The 24335-nt window shown below is 42.0% G+C and overlaps 1 protein-coding gene across 1 annotated transcript in view; it reads right to left on the reverse strand.

Moving 5' to 3' along the window:
- Positions 1–1045: 1045 nt before the first annotated feature.
- Positions 1046–24335, reverse strand: part of LOC139106364 (pair-rule protein odd-paired) — a 28896-nt gene continuing 5606 nt past the window's right edge. The window contains exons 2-3 of the mRNA XM_070663079.1: positions 6152–6321; positions 1046–5265 (exon numbers count right to left, since the gene is read on the reverse strand). Of these exons, the coding sequence (XP_070519180.1) occupies positions 4936–5265; positions 6152–6321 (500 nt within the window). The 3' untranslated portion in view covers positions 1046–4935. The remainder of the gene's footprint in view (positions 5266–6151; positions 6322–24335) is intronic.

Here is a 24335-nt window from a genome sequence, read left to right on the forward strand (position 1 = left end):
GCACGCGACGGCGTACGCGTTTATACGAACATGTGTATGAGTAAAGGAATGTATGTTCTTTATAAATCGGCACGTGTATGTAGGATGCCAGTGTCGGCTCGCGCTCCGTATCGTTCGTGACTGTCGGGCATTAATTATATGCCTTGCCTTTTTAATACGAATCTCGCTTTCATGAGGGAAGGCAAAAAAATGTGGACGGAGGCAGCGAGACAAAAGCGCGCATCTATTCGAGGATGGAAGTGATCTTTTTCGTGTCCATCCTTCTGTCTCGTCGCTCTCGCTTTCGTTATTCCGAGCGTTTTGCGACGAAGACGCGTCACCGTTTACCGCGAACTTGCTTGTCGATCGCTTGTCCCGCATTGTGTCCCACAAATCGGTACGAGATACCGTACGTGCTGCGCGAAAGTTTAGCATATCCGAAAATCATCGATCATACGAATTCACGCGAAGACACCTGGCCGGACCTCCCTCGGTATCTCGTCTTATCTCTGATAATCTTGCCGGAGCCCGTGTCATCTCAATCCTCGACTCGAAGAATTCCGGGGTCTCGTACGGGTTTAGCTAATAAAATCATCTGCATCGGGCCTGGAAATTATCTGACGAATTCATCTGCTTATCGAGCAATAAAACGCCACGGCCGTCCCGATGCCGATGCTATCGCCTCCACTTTTTCTCTTCCTCTCTCTTTCTCGCGTAGGTGCCTAGACATGTCGTGGCGCCATGCCAACCGAACCCTTCCTGTATATATGTCCCCTTTCTTATCCATTTTTTTTATCCGTTCAATACGCCCCACGAGATGCTCCTTAAGTTTGGGGCCAGTTTAATAAGAATCTTATGTGTGCTATACAATATCTATAATTCACTGGAGAAACGATTTTTATAATCTTGTCTTGGAATCTTGGAAGACCCAGCACACACGCGAGTTCTCTGCCATTATTCGTACGAAAGAGAAGGAGGGGGTGGGAAGGGGAGGAGAAAATACGAATTAAGTTGAAAGTAAGAACTTCGTTATATATTTATTAAAATGATTTATTATTCGTTTAGGTTTAGCGCAACTAGGTTTTTCGCATATTTTTAATGAGATTATATTTTTACTGGGCATAATAAAATTAATTTCTCAAGTATTGTTGTTAACGTGTTAATAAAAATATATCAGTGTGACGTACAAATAATTTTAATACGCGCAGATCATTACGGAAAGAAATATATCAATTAAAAAAATTTTTTTTAAAACGTACATGTTGTATGCAGGATTACTTAATATCTAAAATAAGTAAGACTGCAGTTCAATGTACTATCTCGTGTCAATATATTTCGGGTCTTCTGCAAAACAAATATAGTACAATAATGCTCGACAAATGCTGATATTCTTTTCTCCGCTGACATATATATATATATATAATATATATAATAAGCATATACACAACGAAAATAATTATTACAATAATGTTACACTCACTTATCTTCGTTCAAATTTACAAGATATCACACATAATAAAAATCGTTAATATTTTACATTAAACTTCTACGCTGCCGTAGTTCGTGTTGTCGTATCTGACATTTATGTACATGGTTCCGCCAAGTCTCGCAAAATACTATTTATACCTCGTACTTGCCAAAATAAAGCGCGATTGATCAATTAACCTTTTTTTTTTTTTTCTTTCTCACTAATATTATGCAAAGTGGTTTGCCATTAGATTCGATTATAGGAGAAGCGTATGTGAGAAATTCTTTAACGAATAAAAAAATCCGCACTAATTACTTGGCGATTAAAAAATTGAGGCACGAGCGTGGCTTGTATATTTTTGTATATCTGTGCTTAATTTGTGTTATCTTGTCACACTTTCTCTCTTTCTTTTTCTCTTTCGCTCTCTTTTTATTTATATATTTATATAACATATTACACTGTCAGTTGCATTCATTCGATAATTAAGTTTTCGCTCAAAAATAATTAAAGAAGAATTTGCATTTTTACAAATATGAAATGCATAAAACGGTATGTTTTGTAATGACCGTCATAGTACAGGTATATCACAAATAATATTTCTTATGTTAAAGAACTTTACTTACGAGTTTCTTAAAAAAAATAATTTCTTCGTAAATTTTTACAAATTTTTTATTGAATTTTTATGTGTGAAGTGAGTCAGAATGTAAAACAAATTTTAATTCAAGCTTAGTCATATTGTTTTCCAAAATTATATGTTAAAAAGTCATTATTTTACAATGCTAAGTGAATTTTATTTTAGAAATATAAAATCCCAAGATTATAAAGCCTATTAGTCTGCTCAAAGGATTAATATGATAATTTTAACTTTTTATAAAATTTACAAAGGAAAAAGAGAATTAGCATAAATAATATACAAAATACGACGATCCGAAATAATCACAGCAAAAAGAGAGAAAAAAAAAAATACAATTCTGCTATGCAAAATTGTTTTTTTGTACACCGCGTGCAGGAAAATTTTTTTTGAGATGCTTTTTATTCAAATATGGTTAACTTAAAAGTAATTTTATAATTAGATGACCAGAATCCAGTGATAAAATAGTTTTAATCTTCAGTCTTTTATGTTTCAAAATAACATAGTTTATTATAATTTACTACCAATGAAGAAAAGACCACATATTTAGATCTTACTTAGATCACAAAGACGATTAATGATAAACTATCGCGATAAATCAATTATAATGTATAAATGCGAAAATTGAAATAATCTTGTATGTAACGGTCTAATAATTAGACCTTTGCGCAAATGAAATTGTTCCTGCCGCTTTCCACTTTTATAATATAATTTTACTGATTTACATTCTTGCCCCTAAAAATCTCTGAAAATTATCACTAAATATTTTCATGAAACAAAATTCTCTTCTAAAAATAAAATAGCGAAATCTAATTGTTGCTAGTTTTCTGCGGTGCAATTGGTTCTCTTGCTTGTAATAAGATGCACGTAAGTCTCATTAACGGCTCTAATGAGCCGAGGCTCTGAGTTGAAATCCAGAAATCTACGATTCTTATCCGATCGTCATCTCTCGGTGGAGTATTATATTCTCCGAGAACATACGTGGGCAAATTAGGTATACTCAAATATAATACAGAACGTTTTGTCTTTTTTTTTTTTTATTATCGTCTATTAGATAAATATTAAAATTTGACTGAAGTCTTAATCTTTATTGATCAAATTAAAATAGTGATAATAATCACTGCGCCTAGTCACCCCTGCAAAAGAGCTAAAGTTAAAGAAAAAGAAATAACCGGTTATTGACGAGCAACAATGTTTTGCTATATGAGAACGTATACACCGTGCCATTTTGATACTGTATACATGACTATTATTACTAGCGAATGCAAATAACACTTTGTCTTCCCATTCGCAACGTTTTACTAAACGTTATCGTACATCTCGTGCCAAAGAACATATAACTCTGCGTTACCAAAACTAGACAAATTAAAAAAAAAAAAAAATTTAACGTAATTTACACAGATAGAAATAAAGTTTACATTAATCAAGTTGGATTTTATGTTATCCACATATCGTGTATATTTTGCGTTATTCACGTATACACGCGTGGATCCGTGTATGTTTCTCATTAATTTTTTTTTTCAATACTGTCCGGCATCATAACGAAATATTGTCCATTACTTCGACGTGCAATTTAATTATATTGTAGATATTGTCTTCTCCAATGTTTCATAAATTTTTGAATATCGAAATTGATCCGGTGTTAGCACGGATCTTTGGTAACTTAAGCCGTGTAACTATTCTTTCCTTCCGGTTTAGCCAAAGATGTAGGAAACGAAATTCCGAAATTAATATCTAACGATTCTCGCACGAAGTAAATATCTCGAGTTTCGTTAACATCAAGAGATACGATCGTGTTTTTTAATATCTCGCATATCAAAGTGGCAAGATATATAGTGTATTTCTACGCAACTTTTCTAAAGTTGAATATAAATTAACTTAAAATTATTGTACCTCAATAGTTTGCATTATTACGCTAAACCGATCGCGTTTTTACATACGTTATTGATAACTCGGTTTCTTATTATATCGCAGATATCTTTTTTTTTTTTCTTCTATATGTACCTATGAACAGTGATATTACATTAAAGTCTGAATCAGTAAATTTCTAATTTCCATTATGCACGATGACTTGTATAATTTTCCATGAAATATCATCGAAAGCAGTGACTATTTGAAACTTTATAGAGACTAGAGATATTTTGGTTTAAAGAACACTTTATGATCAGCATATCTTTTTCAAAATTTACTTTCAAGTTTTTAATTTAATTTTTAATTTAATTAAAAATTAAAAGTCGTCAATTAAATACTTTAATTACATAAATTTTCACGCAAAGAAAATTGCTGTGAAAGATATAATATTATATTATATAATATTATATACAACAATCCTGTTAAAGATTATTTAAAAGAGAAATAATAAAGTCACAAAATGTTCTTTTCGCCAAAGTGTAACGTTGACGTAAAACATATTCTTTTTTAACGATCTGAAATTTATAAATTATTAAACCGACAAAGACAGAATTTTTTTTCTATCACTGAAAAACATATTACCGTTTAATCTTTCTCGATTTTAAGTAAAAAATTTTTTACTACGAGATATTTTGCTGAAACAAACGTGAGATGCATTCACGCACTGCGAATACGTTACACTCTTGATACACTTTAAATATCCTCGAGTCTCTTAGTACGCGCTAATAAAGCCCCACCCGTTCGTACATAGAGTGCAGAATTTCTTCGTATGTCCTTGAATTATTCCTCAAAGGAGTTAATCTTCGATTGTCATTTATATTACCTTTGACGAAACACGTCCTCAGTTAGGAATCTTGTTTCACATCATCGGATTGAGGTGAGTGGATAGGAACGGAGATTTTAGAAAGACTTTCCCTTGGTCACAACTTCGACCTTTTGATATATCCTAATAAGCTGCTGCTTGATGGTGTATCAACTGATTGAAATGATGACCAAGATGATGCGGCGGCGGTGGACCAGGTAGGGACACCGTTTGCGATCCGACTGTCGGTGCCTGGCAAACGTACCACTCGGTCACCTCAGGTGCTCCGCGACTCGAGGGATCGAGAGTTCGACTCGTAGGTGGAAGATTGGTTGTTGTCCTTGTCGGAACAACCGGAGGTGGCTGAGGCGATTCCGTGTTACCAGTCACCGACAGACTACCCCCGCTGCTGCTGCTCTCTTCTCCCTCGCTTTCGTATCCACCTCCTACTTTACCCTCGGTCACACCGTGTACCTGGAAAGAGAAACGTTCAAATGCGTTTTGTATTAGACAGCGGGCTGTAATGGCGAATTTTTCCATTGTCAGGATAATTGTGGAAAATATCGTCGAAATATCGTAATCCAATTTGTCTATACATTCAATTATTTATATTAATTTTGATCGATAGGCACTTGATTTTTTTTTACGTGGAGGGTAACTTATATACGGAATCTTTCGATTGTGTAGGCGTTGTTGTACCGTTAAAAATCGCTGTTTTTCTCAGGACATGGCTCTTAGGTTTCTCGTATAGTATACAGAATATATTTTTGATATTTCGAAAGATTTATAACGTTGGAAGATCTAAAGTCGGTTGTTGAGATATCGAGACAGAGATTACGGGAGGATCAACGAAAGGAATAGCATTTCGATTTGAATCAACAAGTCTAGAACGAAAGCAACGGAGATCAAGAATCCGTTTCCATCTCTCTGGTCCTTCCTTCATAATTCAGTGAGCAAATCTCGATGACTGCCTTCCGCGAATCATCTCTGCGAAAACCGTGCAGTAGGCGAAAGCATTTCTGGTAGAAGCTAACAGCGCGTATCGCGAAAATTAACTTTTACGTGGTTTTTTATCTCTATTTTTTACTTTGAATATTATAAAATTATTACGTAGAAATAACGTAAATTTATTATAATCACAATATTAAATTATACATTCATATATTTTCGTGCTGTTAATCTCTTTCTCTGTCTCTTCGTCTTAAAGTTGTTTTTAATGTGTCAAAATCACATCGTAGCGTAGCGCTTACGAAATGCAAGCAATCTGAATGTGTGTAAAATGATAGGATCGAATTCCTAGCAGTGCATTTTCATCTGCCTGCCGGGCTGTTTTCATGATTAACTCAACCGGAAGACGTACCTTCATGTGTTTGCGTAGGGAGCTGGGATGAGTGTAGGACTTGTCACAACCCGCAACTCTACAATTGTAAGGCTTGTCCGAAGTGTGGACATGGCTGTGCTTCTTTCGATCGCTGCTATTCGCAAACCTCCTCTCGCAGCCATTGTACTCGCATCTAAAAGGTTTCTCGCCTGAAAGAAAAAAAGTAATAGCACAAAGTTAATGATATTCGAAACAAACGTATAACATGTCAGAGTATTATTGCGTAATATAAAATTAATAAAAAAAAAATTAATTAACGACTCGGCTACTTAAAGATACGTTCAAGAATTTTTGAAACTGGCGTAAAATAATATCAAAGATAATTAAAAGCAATTAGTCGCTCGTTATGTCGCAGACACATTAGGAAGATATAATTTACAATAACGTAGGTGTTAGTAATTAAAGAACGATTACGCGAACGCATTACGAAGAGTTTCATCTTGATCTCTGTATATCTTGATGAGTGCCGGCGAAACGCCTCTCGATGGCTTCTCTTAGCTTAGGGTGCGAAAGGGAAAGAGAGAGATATCGAAAGATAAGGTCCCCTGCACACGAATGGCCGCCGTTGTCGGGGCGCAGCGAGATCGCGTGGCGTGACTCTTATTTATTTCCAACGGAAGTTGACTGGAATATATTTTACCGTGTCGGTCCACACCCCCGTATTCTACTCTCTTTTCCGGAGCTTCCTCCTGGCGCTGCGCTCTCGAGGAGACGCGCGAACAGGAAGCGCGAACTTGGCGGATTTTTTATGGCGAAAATGGCGACTCTCACCCGCGTTCTCGCCCCTTCGACGAGTTGCGGGGAGAAGTCGTGGCTAGAATTGGAAATATGTGTTACCCGAAATGCATAAAAAGCCGAAATGAGTGCCGAGGGGGAGCGATTCCTCGCCGGGTCAAATCTGCGCGTTTCTGTTGAAAAATTCTCACGTGAAAAGCTTTTTACTTTTTAATTAATTTTTTATTTATTAAATGATAAATTATGCAAAATAAATGAGATTAATATTTAGTTCGAATAAATGGATTTTCTACAAAACGACGGCACAAGTCGGTATCTCATTGATTTATTAACGCGAAACCGCAGGTGATCGTTGTACGAACGGTCTTACATTTTTATAGAAGCTCGTTAAATTTTCAGGCATAACGATATTGTTATTCATCTCGCGTATCAATTATACGATAAGATTACGTATCATCGTGAAAAAGAAGGCACATTGCCCGATACAAATTATATTTAAGTTTGGACGTTGCCAGGCATCTGTGGTATCATATGCAAGCGAGCGTTTTAAATATTTATGAAGTTGTGCAGATAACGGTCCCACGCACCGGCGTCACCGCTTATCTCGCGACGCTGCAACTTTGTTTTTTTTTATATGCCACCGGAAAGATTTCAATTGCCGGATTTTACGACACTTTCGTTATCTTGATTGCAAAGGCGTATCCAACATCGAGATATTACATTTTATGGCGCGCAAGATTTTTTTTTTTTTTGCCACCGCGTGAATATTTATGAATTGGCCTGTCCGTGTTCTCAGGGAGAGATAAACCGGGGCTAACTTAAACCGCGACATCTTATCAAAAAAACTTCAACAATTTACTCCTGCGTGATTCGCCATCGAGGTAGCACGTGTGTGGACGCGTTCGCGTTTTAATAGTTGCCATTTGCACGAAACCTTTTCGGCGCGTCTAATTAAAGATTTAGGAACAACGATGGAGATGTCGTAAATAAGATTTATCAGAGTTTTAATATAGCGGCAAATGCGTTCCCTTTGCGAGAGGTGACTCGATTTCAATTTCGTGCGGCTTGTCTCCACCCATCGATTCACACCTTCTCGAGGAACCCTCCCGATCGAAAGGGGCACGTTAGCTCGCGCGGCCAATATGCGCCGTCGTCTGGTTAGCTCGCATAAAAGAAGTCTGGCTTCGGGGATGGGACCCGAGAGTGCCGCCGCGCTCTTATCCAAAACAGAACGATTAATAACTTTTCAAATCTGTCCCCGGCAGGATCATGGGGCCGGAGCACCGCGCTCCGGTAGCGCGCGCGCTGGCAAATAAATAATAGATAAATAAAAGCGCGCGTCTCTCTTACGTCGTGCATTCTGTCGCGCGCGCGGGGTTGCGTGTGCAGATGGCAACAATATGCTGTGAAATATTGCCGGCGGTCAATGTGTGCCGCCGCCGCGATACGCGCACGGACGCGCGTACACGTACGCACACGTGCGTGTCCCGATGTCAGCGCGAAACCGCGATCTCTGGTGGTTGAATACAGGGTGTCTCGAAAATGCAACTTGACACTTTCTTCTTGTGTGTGCTTGTTCTGGCACTGGCATTTTTTTTTTTATTAGAATCCCGAGGAATCGATTTTTTTCGCGAAGTAATATCTTCTATAAAATCATACTTTGTCGCACGGTGCACTTTGATCTGTATCATTGTATAGATAAACGAAATGGCATATCTTACTGAGACTTTTTAGGATTGTAGTAATTTTTATTTGGTTCGCGAGATTAATTTTGTAAGGTGGAAAATCGGATTGATAAACCATACGTTAGTAATATCATACATGACAATTTCGAGACGGCCTGTGCATACGACAATGCGAGTTTCCGTGCGCACGTTTCGCTCACTGCACTTATGTGCGTACATATACTTGGAAGATAAACGTCTGTGTACATGCGTGTCGTGTGTCACGCGTACGTATATAGATACTCGCATTCGCATATACGGTCACAATGCGTGTTCGCGTGTGGGGTACGCATACATACGCGGTAGAAATGTAGTCACAGAAGGGTCTGATTATGTCGGTCTCTGCGTTCGCATCTCCGGGCTCACGTGCACACTCGCTCGCGTGCGTACGTGTTCGTATACGTGTGCTTGAAATTCACGGTGCACCAGGTTACACCGTAGTATAGCACGGCCAAAAGGGGAACACGAAGCAGTTCCCGAAGGGCAGTACAGGCACCATGTTATGACTTTCAGAATCGAGAGGCACAATGGCCCAGATCCACGCCGGATAAAATAGTTATTATAATCGTTTTGGCTATGGCTGGAATTGAAGAGCGATACACGCGTGAGCTTGCGCGTGTGCGTACGTGCATACATGCGTGCCTATGCGTACTTATTCGCGTGTATGGGTGTATATATGCATATAATGTGTAGGCTCGATGGTTAGATTTAGATTATGAGGCCGTATTTATCTATTAAGGGATGAAATATTTAAACGAAAAGAAACAAATCTTTCATTTATATCAAATGATAAAAATATTCATTGTAATCAAAGTTATCAAAGTTATTTTAAATATTTTTAAAACTTAGTAATTTAAATCTCACTTTAAATTTTTTTTATTTTAATTCTGAAAATATCCGTAAATCCTCGTGCTTCCGCTACGTATTTAAAGCGAGGATAATAGAATCTTTTAATGGTCAAAATCGCGCGATCGGAAGTGTTCCACTAGTTCGAAAAAGTGCCTGAAAACCCGGCATGGAAAATCCCACCTTTTCTTCGCTACACCTTCGAGAAAGACTCATTGATTTCAGTTTTTGAAAAAATCAGTCGGGTGATATATGGGCGTACACCATTGTCCATGGGCCCGAACTTGCAACCTCACCATCTTCTTCCCGTCTTTCTCTCGTCATCTCCCTTCTGTGTACGGATCTCGCGCGGATAATGGATGATTTTTCGCGGCCATTGTATTCGTGGAGGACACCAGTCCTAGGTCCTACCACCGGACATTGTTGCGAACCTTACTGGATCGAGAAAACTATCCTCCCCACTTTTCCAGCGACCTTTCAGCCTCCCTCTTTTTCCACACATTCCTGCTTCCATTTTCGGAGGCTCTTCAAGTGGATAATTTTCTTGTTATACGTTTGGCATTAGGAAATTCTGGAGGTTTCGCTGTCAAATGTATATCGATGACATCACGATCGAGCGGGAAGATAGGAAAAGCCGCGACGAAATCAATGTGACTTGATCTTAGTACGATTTAGAATCGCTAGATATTGGATCTTTTTTTTTTTCTTTTTTTTTTTAACTCGAGTAGCACTTTATGCTGCACGCGTATTCTGCGATCGATGGAACACCGGTTTTTTTGCATTCTCCGCACGTAGTCTACCGTTCATTCTCCGCCGAGCCATTCGAGAAGGTGAGATTCGGAGATTGGTGATTTTTCTAGCAAAGGGTTTGAAAATGAAAAAGTCTGAGTGGTGAACGCTGAGCGATGGATGCACGTGCGTTCGGGAGAAATTGAAATCTCGAAACGCACCACGGGAGGGTGATTTAATCGGCGGCGTTTGTCAAAGAGTGAAATCAATCGCCGCGCATGTTAATCGTTCTCCAATTCGTTTGGGTTGGGCGAGATTCCAAAAATATCGCTCTGTTTGCACATCCGAGATTACAAAACTGAAAGAATTGCCGAGATGTAGCCGCAGTCGCCTACTGCGTTTCGGATCACTCCGGGAGTTCTGGTGACGGCGTGTTTACGTAGCACCTGCTATGTTTGGTATCCGCAGATTTGCTCGCAATACTACGATCACGGCGGGACGAGAGAAAAGCATTTCCTCTTTCCGCACGAGCGCCTGACCGCGGACGCGAAAAGGGGAGAACGGAGGGAGCGAAGTAGACGAACGAGACTTGCGAAAACGCAACTAGATTTTTTTTTTTTTTTTTTATTTTTGCGAAAGATAATCTCGCGCGCGAACACGAGGAAGAGCAGAGAACGAGAGAGGGGAATCTGTCTAAGGGAGAAAAGCGCGGTGCGGGAAAAAAAGAACCGCAGATCCGTGGGTAAACGTAACTACCGGTTGATGCGCCGATCATTCCGCCATGCTGGTTTTGAAAAGGAGAGCGCCATCGGCAGATGTTTCTTTGCTCAAGTAATTCGAGTGTTTGCTCGGGTCCCTCTCTTCTCCTTTGCTGTCTCTTCCTTCCTCCCGTTCGCGCGCCTGCTATCTTCGTCATCTGCGGCCCCACGACAGCCTCCGTGATATATCCACCCCCCGGCGACTATTGGAAAGCACGTTAGGCCGCTACCTCTAGATCGCGTCAGGATAAGATAATGCTTGACCCAAATAACGTTCTGACGAAGCTAGGCAGAATCTCGTTCCCATCTAAGCCGCCTCAGAAGTTATCACACCGTTCCAGATTTGTTTACGTATCGGTCTTCTCGTGGATACAACAGCGCGGAAATTTGCATTTTCCATTCGGGGTCTGCAATCCGTTCGTGCAGCTGCTAATAAAAACATTTATCTCGGGCTAGAGACGAGAGATATTCGGCGGGTAGATGTTCAACGACCAGAAGCACTCCGGTGCCTTCATCGCGACATTTTGCCGGTTTTTACCGAGAATCGCCAGTCAACCGGACACTTCTCATCCTTGATCCGGTTCCCCCGTGTGTCCTTACCGTCGCTATCTTGACGTTCCGTCGTGACTCCTTGAAAATTCGGTAGCCCGGGAACGTCCCCGCACGTAGGCGCAGTTTAGAGTCGTATATCCTCGCCGGTTATCTGAGCCCGGGGATGCTACTGTCGCCGGACCTTCTCATGGACGCGCGTCCAGCCGTACGCACACGCACACCTCTATAATGCGGGGGACGGTGTCGCGCCAGGGTTTACACGACATTTATACGTGTTTATGTAAACGCCGCCAGGTCCAGCGCGCGCACACGTGTTGCTGCCGCTGCTGCGGTTGCTTCTGCCGCTGACAACCAATCTCTCTCCCAGCTTCCCTCGCCATCTCGCTCGTCGCACGACCTCCACGATCTGACCACCTTTTCCTCTTTCTCTTTTTCTAACTCGCTGTCTCTCGCTCTTTCTTTCTCGCTGGCTGTAATCCGGGGTAGAGAGATCAAGCTCGGAGATTTTCAGAAACTGCCGGCATAAAAGATAGGGGCGCCATGAACTTGGTATGCCCGGTTGTCCGTCTAGAGTTACCAGGATCGGTATCCGGCCAACCTATCACTTCCAAGGAAACCGGTACGAGAACACAATCGGTACAGTTCTCACAGAATTCTTTGCGGCATTTTTGTGGTCTGAGCTCCAGCGCGATGCGATCGATGGACGAGTTGCCAGATTATGTCGGATAATCCGCTCCGTACGGCTAATTATCCCGATATTTATATTAGAAGTTCCTATTTTTATATTATAATGATTTTGAATACGATAGCGTGGTCATTTATGAAACTGTTCGCATACAAAGCGCGTCATATAAATTATTCGCGAAAGGTAGCATTTTTTTTTATTAATTTGACGCGTATACAATTGTCGTAACGTAAAATATTTTTTTACATCTGTCGAACTCGTAATTGAATATCTATGCTACATAGGCTCTGTATTTATACATTTTACGCGTATTTAACGATTATTTAACCCCTCGTAAATCTTTTGCGCCTGATATTAATTTCATGTAACTGGAAAAATAGAAAAAAGAAAAGAAAAAAAAAGTAGATCGCCGAGATTCTGACTTGCATGTTTTTCTAAACGCCGCGCGCCGTTACAAACATCGTTGAAGGACTCTCGAGAGGGATCGGAGATTCTTATTGAGGCGAAAAGTACACGCGCGCCCTTATTCCTTACCCCGAGGGCTACTGAAAGTCTCGTCAAGTTTTTCAACTTTTACGCAGTGGCACTCTTCGGAGAAGCGTGCAAACAGACGCCGGTCCCGCGTGCTTCAGCGCGGCTCGAGATTTTTAAAGAAAAAGTAAAATGGGCCCCGGTGGGCTTATGCACGGGGCAGAACTCAGCGGCGCGTTGTTGTAGCTTTGTGCACCGGTGCTAAACGGCACCGCAAAAGGCAGGAAGGAAAAGGAAGAAACGTATGTATGGGCGCATGCAGACGCGACATAGGGCTTGTTAGAGATCCATTGTTCGATCTGGGAGCTTTTCCACGTCGAATCCGCCGATGAGCCCCAAAGGCACTTTCCGCGGCAGCCTCGAATCGTTAGAAGATCGTCAACGTTTGTAATATTTTCACGACAGCCGACGAAACGAGAAAGCGAGGGAGTCTCGGAGGAAAGGAGAAGGATGGCGGGAAAAGGAATGTTCGGTCAAAAGGAAACGTCGAGGATTAACATTTTTCGGTTTCGAGAATCGGGATGAATTGTGTTTTTGAGAGTGGCATTATACACACTTGTATATACACATCCTGCTATTTTCACCGCGCCTATTTTCGCCTCCTCTTTTTCTCGTCCGATAGCGTTTCAGGCTATTTCTGCCTTTCGGCCATTCTTCGCAATATCCCGTGCCCCTTTGTATTATGTGTTTAATATACCGCTTTTTCCTTTTTTCGGACACATTTTGCCGTTCTTAAAGATCGATTTTCGTGGGCGTAAATCGATGATGAGAGTGTTTTAGTTACGCAGTTTTGTGTAACTTTCACTCATCTATTCAACGAAAAACTGAAGCGAACAAGATTCAATTCTGTGCGAGGAAAGCTTTCTAGAAAAGTTTCGATTTGCTCTTGTCCGCATTTCACCCTTCCCCCTTTTTTTTTTTTCGTGAATAGTCCTGCCAAGTACCCTTGCAGGCGTCGAGAAGGAAGTTCATGATTTACGTACGGACAGGATTAAGTGGGGAAACCTCGCGCGACGGATACTTGAGAGAATATCAGGACGAGGGGATGACAGAGGAAAGGAGAATACTGGGGAAAGAGCAACTAAAAAGATACATTAACCTTGCTGCGGCAAGTAATCTTCGAGGAATTTCATTAAGCGCTGCAAAAAAAAAAAGTAAAAAAAAGAACACGAATTCTCTTCGATCGCACGAACGATTCTTTTTCATTAATCATATTATTTTGTTTGTTAAATGACCATAACTTAGTACTAGCGAGATTAAATAAAAAACGAGAGAACAATTTTCAGTCTCGCCTATTCAGAAATATATTTTTTAACGTATCATTAAGATGACGATTTGTTTCCCCCGCAATCGTTGAGTGTAACATTCGTTTAGTACCTCGACATAAAGCTATTACAAACTGAATAACTCTTGCTTGTCAATCAAGTATCGGCGGAGATTAACGCGGCGTTGATCTTTTTATCGGCACAATAAGTTTGCGTTAAAGAATACCATTACAGGCTTGCAAAATCATCCGGGGAAGAGATCGCGCGTACCCGATCATGATTTATTGTGCGGTAACCGGAGCGGTTTAAACAATGTTACGCGAGTACGAGGAATGCCGAGTTAAATGCACTTTAGTCACGGTTAATTTGGTTAGCCGACGTTTAGTCATTAATAGACGCTGGCGCGGGATCGATCGGAATTTATTGACGGCCGATGATGCGACGGTTTTTCGCGTCGATATATTATGTATCATCGATGGATCTTTCATCTCCGGCTCCTCTCTCGCGGGAGGAAGCGAGAGGAAGAGAGAGATCTCTCCTTCGGGCATGGCGAGGCATTCTCTTCGAGGCCTACTCTCGTGTGTGGGCCAGTTTTAGGCTTATTAATGAACGGCATCGAGCCACTCTCTCTTTCTCTCTCGTTTAACGATTAGACGTGAGGCGTGGCGGAAAGATCGCTAAATCAGATCAGGATGAAGTGAGTCGCAGGTATATTACATTCTGGATCGGATAGACACGTGAGGACGTTGCAGCTTTCTCCAACGTATCTCGTTTTTGAAACTATGGATGCTACCTCGCGCGTTTTATATTACGGAAACAATATCACGTTTAATGAGTCGCAAATTGCTTTTTTTTTTTTTTATAAAAATTTTTACCTTGATGCATACTTAAGTATGTGAACAAAATTGTTTCGTAATTATCGAAGTGACGTTGCGTCGCGGTTGACAAAAAAAAAAAATGCGCTTTCCGGAAGCGGGCGTTGAAACTGTCTCGACGTTAATATGACTGCGGTGCGCCGCGCGAATTTATTTGCGATTCGTGATGGCCACGCGGGGGTGAGAAACGCGGCCGGGAAGAGGGATAGAAGGGACTCGTGGGAGGGTGAACGGCGGGGACACCGGGTGCCTGAAGGTGGAATGGCCGGGGTGGAGAGCGGGAGAACCAAGAGAGAACATAATGTTTCCCACAGCGCGCGGAGTTGTATATTTTATGATATGGCGAGCAATTTGACATCTCGCGCGAGGCATAATTCACGCCCGTGCGGCCCGTGCGGGTGTGCGTGTGTGCGCGAATCCTTCCTCGTCTGACCTACGCGCCATATCGCCGTCGCGGGATCGGAACGTGCGCCCGCGTACACGCACGCATGAGGAATCGCTCCATGCGCGCGTGTGTTGCACACGCACGCCACGCGGGACAGGTACGCGCGTTGCATCCGAGCACATCGAAACCATTAGAGGCAGAGGCTCTTCGTAAATATAACGCGGACCGGCGAAACTCACATCTCTCTGTATGCACAGACATGCAGACGAGGGGCGCGTATGTGTGCCAGAAACGAGCGATGCGAAAGAAATGAAAAGTAGAGAATAAAGGGGGGAAAAAGAGACAAGATGAAACAACGCAATCGAGAAAGAGAGGAGAAAGGACCGGAGGAGAGAACAACTTTTACGGCGTCCCATCTAATATACACAAGGTGCGCGCGTGCACACACGTACACACGCACGCGCACATACTTATTTCTTTCTCTTTTATTTTATACTTCGTTATTGCATTATCAAATGTAAACCAAGTTCGCGATTTCCCAGGCTCAACTTTATGCACTCGTTTAAAGCACGCAATTAGGTCCTTACGTGCGCGCGTTAACCACCTCGTAGCTTTTGTATCTTTTTCTTGTATCTCTATTTGTTTCGTACGCTTCCAGAGCACTGATTTCTTTGCTCAGCGTTTCTCTCATGCAAAGTTACATATTTTAGACATATAATTCTTATTCGCACAATCGTCACCGCGCGTGTGCTGACGCAGTCCTCTTTTTTTATCGCTGATACGCCGTTAGCGTGCATGCACGCCGTTTCACGGTGCGATTTTATTTATTGAGACTTTTCACACTTGCGTCTGGCAAAGATAATTTTGCTAGATTTGCGTAAAAACTTCGGTAACACTTTTTTTTGCGATAGCATTGATCGATAGGCCACGTTAAATCTTCAGGTGAACGCACGTGGAATAATACAGAACGTTTTTTTGCACGCAACGTTTTGTGCAGTCTGCTGTTGATTATTTCACAGTATATATCACGTAACATTTGAAGGTATTTTACATTCTTTTAATATTTACGACATTGTGTATTTTGCATAAACGTGTTAGAATCGATTATTAAAGTTATTAGGGCCGTTTGCAATAACTATAACTTACTTCTTGCACATAAAACATCTATTAAATATCAATTAAATGTACTGCGGAAAGCTCGAGCAACTTTGTAATGCGCAATGCGTATACTACCATGGTTTCGGAATGAAACATTGCCTGTTATATCCCCATTTATTATACAACGGAATGTTATCGCTGAAATTATTCGTATAGCAGGTCGCATATTATGCCGTGTGTAATTGCTCAACAACTTATGGTGATAAAGCAATTGCGTGTTCAATCATATCACCTGCAACATATAGCGACAGTACGATTGTAGGACGTAAATTTGTATTATTACGCCGCGGTTGATATGTAACGTTTAGTATCGCTGCAATTCGCATAGTTATTTCTCACATAATGTCGGTACAAACTCTTACGCGTTATTAATTTCATAGCTTTCCGTTGATAAAAAGAAACCCGCGCTTCTGTAGATAAAAGAAAAAATTTCTGGGAAAGAATTTAGAGTACGTTGGGTGTGAAAAGGTTCTGGCTTTAGAGAAGAGAAACATTCTCGTCGACTTTTTTCGACGTACGAATCTTAATTCGTCGGAGCTTCCTATGAGAAAATTATAACGTGCCACACGGGTCCCGGATAATTTCCTCGATCGGAGGTACACGGCATCGGGTTACGAAATTAAATTACAATAAGGAACGGGGCTGGTGTGTCCCGACGTCAAAACGGTCTGAGACATGTATCCGTATGATTTTTGACGTGGCCCTTTAGGTCAATCCCCGACATGAGTCCGTGGGACAGGAGGTTTGCTCGATCTTGGCGGCAGATTAGGAAAGAAATTCCAAGTGTTCATGTATCCATCGGCCATGTAGAAAAAAAAAAAATTAACACCTATTTACAACAGAGAGCTACAACCGTTGAAAAGAAATTATTACGCGTTCTGTCACGTTTGATTTATATACGTACGGGTTGTGTACTGTTCTATAGTAATACATCTTTTAAAATTAACTGCAAATATAAGAGAGGCGGCTCTCGTACTTTTCGATAAAAATTTTCGAACGAGTGACAACGTGAAAGAGACAGGAAATCCGCTAATAAATCGTGCACTCGGGTTGCCAGCATTAACAGACATGTGTTGACTAAATTTTGGCTTTTGTCCATTTTTGCGAAAAGGAAAAAAAATTGCCAATGAACCAGGTCCGGTATCGACTGCGTATAATATAACCCCGAATAATAGATTAGCACAAGTACCAATAAAAGACGATAATAATGCTCATTTAATCTCGGGAGGGAAAAAAATTATGCCCTTAAAAGTAACGGAGTAAAAAAAATCGATCGATTCTCCATTACGCGTACAAGTCACGAGGTCGTTTATCCGCGACGGCCGTTAACGAAACGTAACGAGTGACAAATTCAGGCAACAATAGGAAGTCGATCTCGCCGTGCAAAGTCGGAGTCTCACGGTCAGGAACCGGAGGCACAAGGTGGACACGCGGTTACCGTGGGTATACGCGAACGTGTCTCTACATCTGCCTGCACTAACGACCTATGTAAATGTTCTATCTGTTATCCTTGTCTCTTATCATCTTTTCTTCCTCCCACTCTCCTCCCTCCCGCCCACCCCGTATCTCCTCGACGACGACGACGACGACGAGGACGATTCCACCGTGGACGAAATGGCAGAGAGATACAAAGTGGGAGTAAATGTAAGAAAGCAGGAGAACGCTGCGAAGTAGAGACGAGGATACCCGACGTGGAGAAGAAGAGGGCCCGGCATTCCAGAGCCCGGTCTCGACCCGCGACCCTCGCCCCCTAAATCATCCACCGCAGCTAGGCCGCAATTCCGTTTTGTTTTCTCCGCTCCTCTGGTCGTTCCTCCTTTTTTCCTCCCTCCGCGTTTCTCTCTCTTTCTTACTTTTTTTAAAACTTTTTTATTTTATTTTATTTTTTTATTTATCTCCCCCACCCTTTTTCGACCTTTTCTACCGGACCACGGAGACAACCGACTGACCCTCCGCCTCCTCCTTCGTCTTCTCCTACGTTCGCCAATGTTCCTCCGGTGCGTTCTGACGGGAGAGAAGTGTGGGAAAAACGTCGTAGACCCGCGCGACCCGTTACGAGGGTGACGGGCTATGATAATGAGCCTCTCGCGAGAATTCGACTTGATCTCCGACTAGCGCAGATCTACGGAATAGCTGGCGAAAGCGCTTAACGCTCATTCCGACGAACTTCATCATGTGCGTTCGACAAACTGCCGATCTCGGAATTAAATGACAAGCAACAGCTAATGATCGTTGAGCTTTACATTGCTCGGCTGTCGCAGGTCGCAACCGGCTGCTTGCGATTAATGTAGAATGAGCCTTACGGGCTTTCGCCGCTCGTTGACACGCAACAAGCGAGCGCGCGCGCGCCCTGACACCGACGCCGGCATTTAAACCGCACGAAAGTATAATGTTACGGACACTCGATATTTTTTCGATGATCGTCATTGTACGACGGCGTCTTTAACGTATGCGGCGCAGAGGAGGAGCGCCTAGCATTATATCGACTGGGGCTACCGTACCAATGACGGCAGCCAGCGGCAAAACTCCAAGTGATTTACCCCGTCTTCGGTTACCCGCTCGCATTGATGCGCAACAAGAAGCGCATCGTGAGACGTGCCCGCTCCCGTATAAAGGGCTCTCTACTGGTGCATTTCGCCGTTGAGGACCGTGGGGTCGCGAGCGGACTTTAATGATCTCTCCACGCGGTTTGACCCTCCAGCACTTATTGCTACATAAAGTCGAGAATTGAATCCGGGAGATTCTTGAGATAATTGAACACGCGGGATATTCCAAATGTATGAACTTTTTTTACACCGTTCCCACACGAATTCTTTGGCCAGCACACACTGACTTGATTACAATTCAAGTTGAGATTTAATTATTCTTTGCAAATATTTTCCACAACGAAGTCTCAAATCGTTTTACAAAGATCACGGCAAGATTTGTTACCTTTAGATTTTACTCTGATATCGGGGGTTATTAAAATAAGCGCGTTATGTTTGAAAACGCGATCTAAAGAAAAAAAAAAGTCGAGCTAAAAAAATCTTATCCCAATCAAATCGAGTTTGTTGATACAAGTTTGAGTGCTGGATGTCTCAATCTTCCGGAACCTTAATAAATCAGTGGCCGCGGTTGTATAATCAGTCAAAGAATACCACGTGCCTCAGAGAGCGAGGTATTTAAATAATTCGGCAAACACGCGCATCCCGCATTCGGCGGTTTGCGTTAAACGATAAATTCGATTCCGATTAAACGGCCGCGCCGGTCGAAAGAATATCACGCGCGAGCGGCCACGGCCGCCAATAAACGTCAGGGCGCAGCGCACTTTTTCAAGAATGGCAACATTAGTCCGCGGACGTCTGGCTACAAACAGAATAATATACAGTCGCTTAGCGGCGCGCTTAATGCCCCCGTACTATTTTATAACAGCGCCGGCTTGCCCGGTCCGCGAGCCGTACCTTCCAATCTATATCCAGACGAGAAACGGAAAAGGGGAAACGAGGTGGTCGGGGGTGGCAGTAAGAACGGAGCGAAAAGGAGCGTTTATTCCGAATAGGAGAGCGGAGCGGAGTTATTTTCTTGTCGAACAGCTCATCCCCCCCGGTGGAAGATAACCAGAAATGTTTGATTTCTTTTAGCGGCCCGCGGATATCTCATTCCCTTCTTGCACTTAAACTTGCGCACCTACGCGTTTACGTCAGCCGGCGCGAAATCGGCGGCGCTCCCGGTGAGGTAGCACCTCGAGGAATTTCAGAGTGCGCGGCCGTAATTTATTCGCGTGGATAAGTATATGTACGCCACGCTCGAGTCGATCGAATTCATCGACGGTAACGCGAGGGTGAATCCCTACAATTATTCGCAACGTACGATCATTAGTTTGCATACTAGTCGTATCGCCGGGTACTCGGTCGGACGCTGTAAACGTCTCTCCCGTGACATTCCACACGGCATCATTATACTGTATTATCTATATGTATAGTTGTACGTAAAACGCGTAGGTGTCGTGAAATGCGAGAAAATTGTCGCCAAATAATAATTAATGATACGAAACGTTAGTCGATTGCAAAGAAATTGTTTGAGATTATTTATTATTTGTTGGATTGCGCGATTGATTTACGATTCCGAAGAGACGTTATTATCCAGCGCGAGAAAGTAATTGATGCGTTAATAAGCGTTAATATTGCCTGGAGGCAGGCACTTTTAATTGCTGCAAATCTGTGTCGCGGACATTTCATCGCAAATGAAGCCGGGTATAGTAGCCGCGACATTAGCGTTAGTTGGCAATTACGTTTCCGAAAGGATTTCCGTCAAACTGCAGCGGTAATGAGAAACCTGTTTGTCACGATGTGAATTTCTCCGAGAAGTATTGTACGCGCATACACGACCGTACTAATTGCCAGTTCAAACGAAAAGAAATTGGTACCAGTAAGTAATGGCTATCAATGTGATGAACAAAAAAATTTCTTTTTTTCATAAAAGCCACAAAAATTAATAATTAAATCCTCACAGCTAAATATGAACTTTTAAGCGGCTCGAAGAATAAACGATAACAAAAAGGAAAGTAAAATTTATTCGTAAACTTTATTAACTTTCATCAGTTCTATTGCAAATACGCGACGTGAAACTTGTCATTTTTACACGCAAAACGTTAATGATGAAAGCGATTTTTGCGTGCATCAGCGATCGTTAGTAGTTTGGGGAAGGAATAGGAAGCGCGACGCCTCGTTATTTTTTCAGCTGAGCGATCAAGAGGCCCGCTATTACCAGCGTCTATCGCCAAAGAGTAGACACGCGTTTAAAGAAGTAATTAACTCGCCCTGTTTTCGGGGAAGCCACTCACGTGCCGTTCGATTTCTACTAGACTGTGTCTACTACAGTTACATTTACACCCTGATACTTTCAGTTGGCGTGTCGAGAGTTTTTTTTTTTTTTTTTTTAACATTCCAAACTTCTAAAGGCGTTGGGACGCACTTCGATATAAAATCGATTAGTTTCTTTTCAGTGTTATATACTTTTCTCGAAATTAAATATAAATACTTCTCAGTTACGCAGTTTGGAGCTTCGCAAACTGTGTACTCTCGACTGCCGACATAGGAATGCGGTGGTCATAACGTTAAAGTCGCGCGAGGTCGCCCAGTCGCCTGCGGCCTTTATGTATGTTTCTCACTCGCTACCTTTGCAGTTTAACGTGTTACGAACGAATTTATACATCGAATATTATATCGAGTAGTATGTCGAAAATTTACTTCAATGTATGACGAATCTGTAACGCGGATACGTCGTGACATTTGTCGATTAGATCGATGATACGTAGTTTCCGTATTCATTAAAAAAAAATGTATATAAGCACGCGGAGTGCACGCTTTCTAATCTCTAGTATTGAACAAAAATGAAGCTAATTATCACTTTATTATTTACAATATAAATTATGTAGTACCTATAATTTACCCGGGTTTTTATATTTGAAATTTTGACGTACCTACTGAAGGGTTAAGGGCTTTCGGCGCCCCAGTTGGACCATACACCCGAGATCGTTAGAGCTTTCGTAGGTGAGAGAATGCCGGGGGCCACGACTAAAAGACGGCCTGACGACCGGGCACCCGCCACTTTTGCAACAAATCTTTCTGTCTAAATCAGTTTCGCGAGTGAGATAAGTGTTTCGGCATCGGGCCCTCTTAACTTGAAAAGGTGCGGAAGAAAACATTCATAAATCAGGCCTACTGATTCAATACGTTGAGTTATCTTTGCGATAAAACTTGGGATATGGCTACAGAGACGTCTACATTCACAGGGCTCATTATGTAATACGATGTTCGAGATACAAAGTATACAGAGATATTTTGTTATTAGTCAGATTTACGTCAGAGGTGACTTGACCACTGACAGCCAATTAATAGGCTAATGCACGGTTAATTAATATTAAAATAAATTTTAAAGAGATAAACTCATACTGCAGATTTCTCGGTTGACAACATTAGACAATAAAAAAAAAAAAAAATGCTCGAAATTATGACAAGACCATTTTAATATAATCTAATGTCCGTGATACTTAAACTGTCTCTAGTATGTAAATATTCTATGATTTATTGCGCAATCTATTCTTACTTTAACCGCGTAAACTGTTGTGTTCTAAGAATACAACAATTCTGACATGAGAAATGAGAGGTAGTTTCAATTTTCACCGATTAATCCTTCGCATTGTGCGCGCGTGGCGGGTAACGTCGATTTATCGTGATCGGCGCAATTATTATCCCCGATGGCGATTCGTTCCTCGATATATAAAAATAACGGGAATATTCTGAGTTTCGTCTTCGCGCCTCTCGCCTTATATTTCACGCTGTCAAAGGATGAGCGAGCGCGTCGTGTCGGGCGATCGATGAAGGTGTGGGCGGTCAAGTAACAAAGCGCGTGGTATAAACAGGAACGTGGGGTGGTTTTTTATTGGCGGCTGCTTTTCGAGGTGCAGGCGCGAAGGACTGTCTCGCCCTTATCGACCCACGAACTGTCTATGGACTTTTCCGTTGTTTATCGTGCCAGGGGTTGCTTTATTCATTTTGCGACACGCGGAAAGAGAAACCGCAGTATTACGTACAGAAATTATTTTTATACTCGCGTATTATTTTTAACGCAAAGCAATCGCGTGGTTTTTAATTCAGGATTAATCGAGCGTGCCGAATGTTCGGTGGCTTCTTTTTTTTTTTATTAAAGCTCTTGTTGCCGATGGCGTTGAAGATATGCGACGATCTATCGATCTTCGTCGGGCGTTCTCAAAAAATATCGCGGAATTGTATATATCTGCCAACCGCAGCCGTCCGGAGGATTGCGGTCCGATTTCACGACGCGCGTTATCTCCAAATCGAATTTCTCGATCCGATCGAGGTGTGCGCTGGCTGCTCGTTTCGATCGATCTTCCCGACAGAAAGATTCCGGATAAGTCGTCGATACGATAATCTCGCGGCCGCATCGTTCCTCTATCCGACCTCGGTGTGCAATACCGCTGTCATCGTTCTTAGAAGTATCTCTCTTGGCATTGTTACGCAAAATGCATAAATTCCAAATGGTTTCCTTCGCGAAATCGCACCTAAAAAGGTTCACGGTTTATTAACTTCGTGCACAGTGCCATGAATCGATTCGCGCCTTCGTGTGATATTTCATAAGCATTTCGTTCAGATCGAAATGAGATTTGCGTTTAATCCATGGTGTAATTAATTTTTTGAGCATCGTCATGCTGCCGTTTTACAATAAGACAGAGATCTATAGGGAGATGCTTCCAAACTAGGTTTTGCAGTATAGTTACAATAGATGGGTTTGCAGTAAAGAGAAAGAGGAGAGAGAGAGAATCAGACGCAGTGATATACTGACGTCGCTTAATCCAACGTTAAATTCCCTTAATCTAACCCTTAAGGTTCATTAAGTTTAGCTTAAGTTCCCTTCCTTTATTACGGTCTTTAACCTGTTCGTTGTCGCCGGTTAATAAGAAAGAGTTTTGGATATGCGTATTTTACTACTTTTTCGTACTTTGATTACGTAGACAGCATAGAATTCGCAACTGTTAATTTTTGCATTTCTGTAGGTGTATTGACATTTTATTAATATCAAAAATTGATTTTATAAGGATTCGAATCTTATCCGATATATATGTGTTTGTCTCGACAAATTTCCGTTGTTACGCGCTTCGACCTAATTCATCGTTGCCGAGAACTTCCGAGGGATCGCTGGGTTTTATCGCGCGCGCAAATACGACCGGGATATATCGACGCTGCCGATCGCAGATTTCCAGCTGGCGGCTCTCCACTTGAGCAAATATCGTCTCACGCTTCGAGCAACGCTTCTTTCGTGTGGCCGCGTACTTCTCGTAATTTCTCATGGTTTCTTTATTCGTTCGCGTTTCTCTCTCCTTCGTTTCCCCATTCTCATCGAGAGACCGCGAGGCGGACA

This window comes from Cardiocondyla obscurior, linkage group LG11, assembly GCF_019399895.1.
Source record: "Cardiocondyla obscurior isolate alpha-2009 linkage group LG11, Cobs3.1, whole genome shotgun sequence".
NCBI classification, from domain to species: Eukaryota; Metazoa; Arthropoda; class Insecta; order Hymenoptera; family Formicidae; genus Cardiocondyla; species Cardiocondyla obscurior.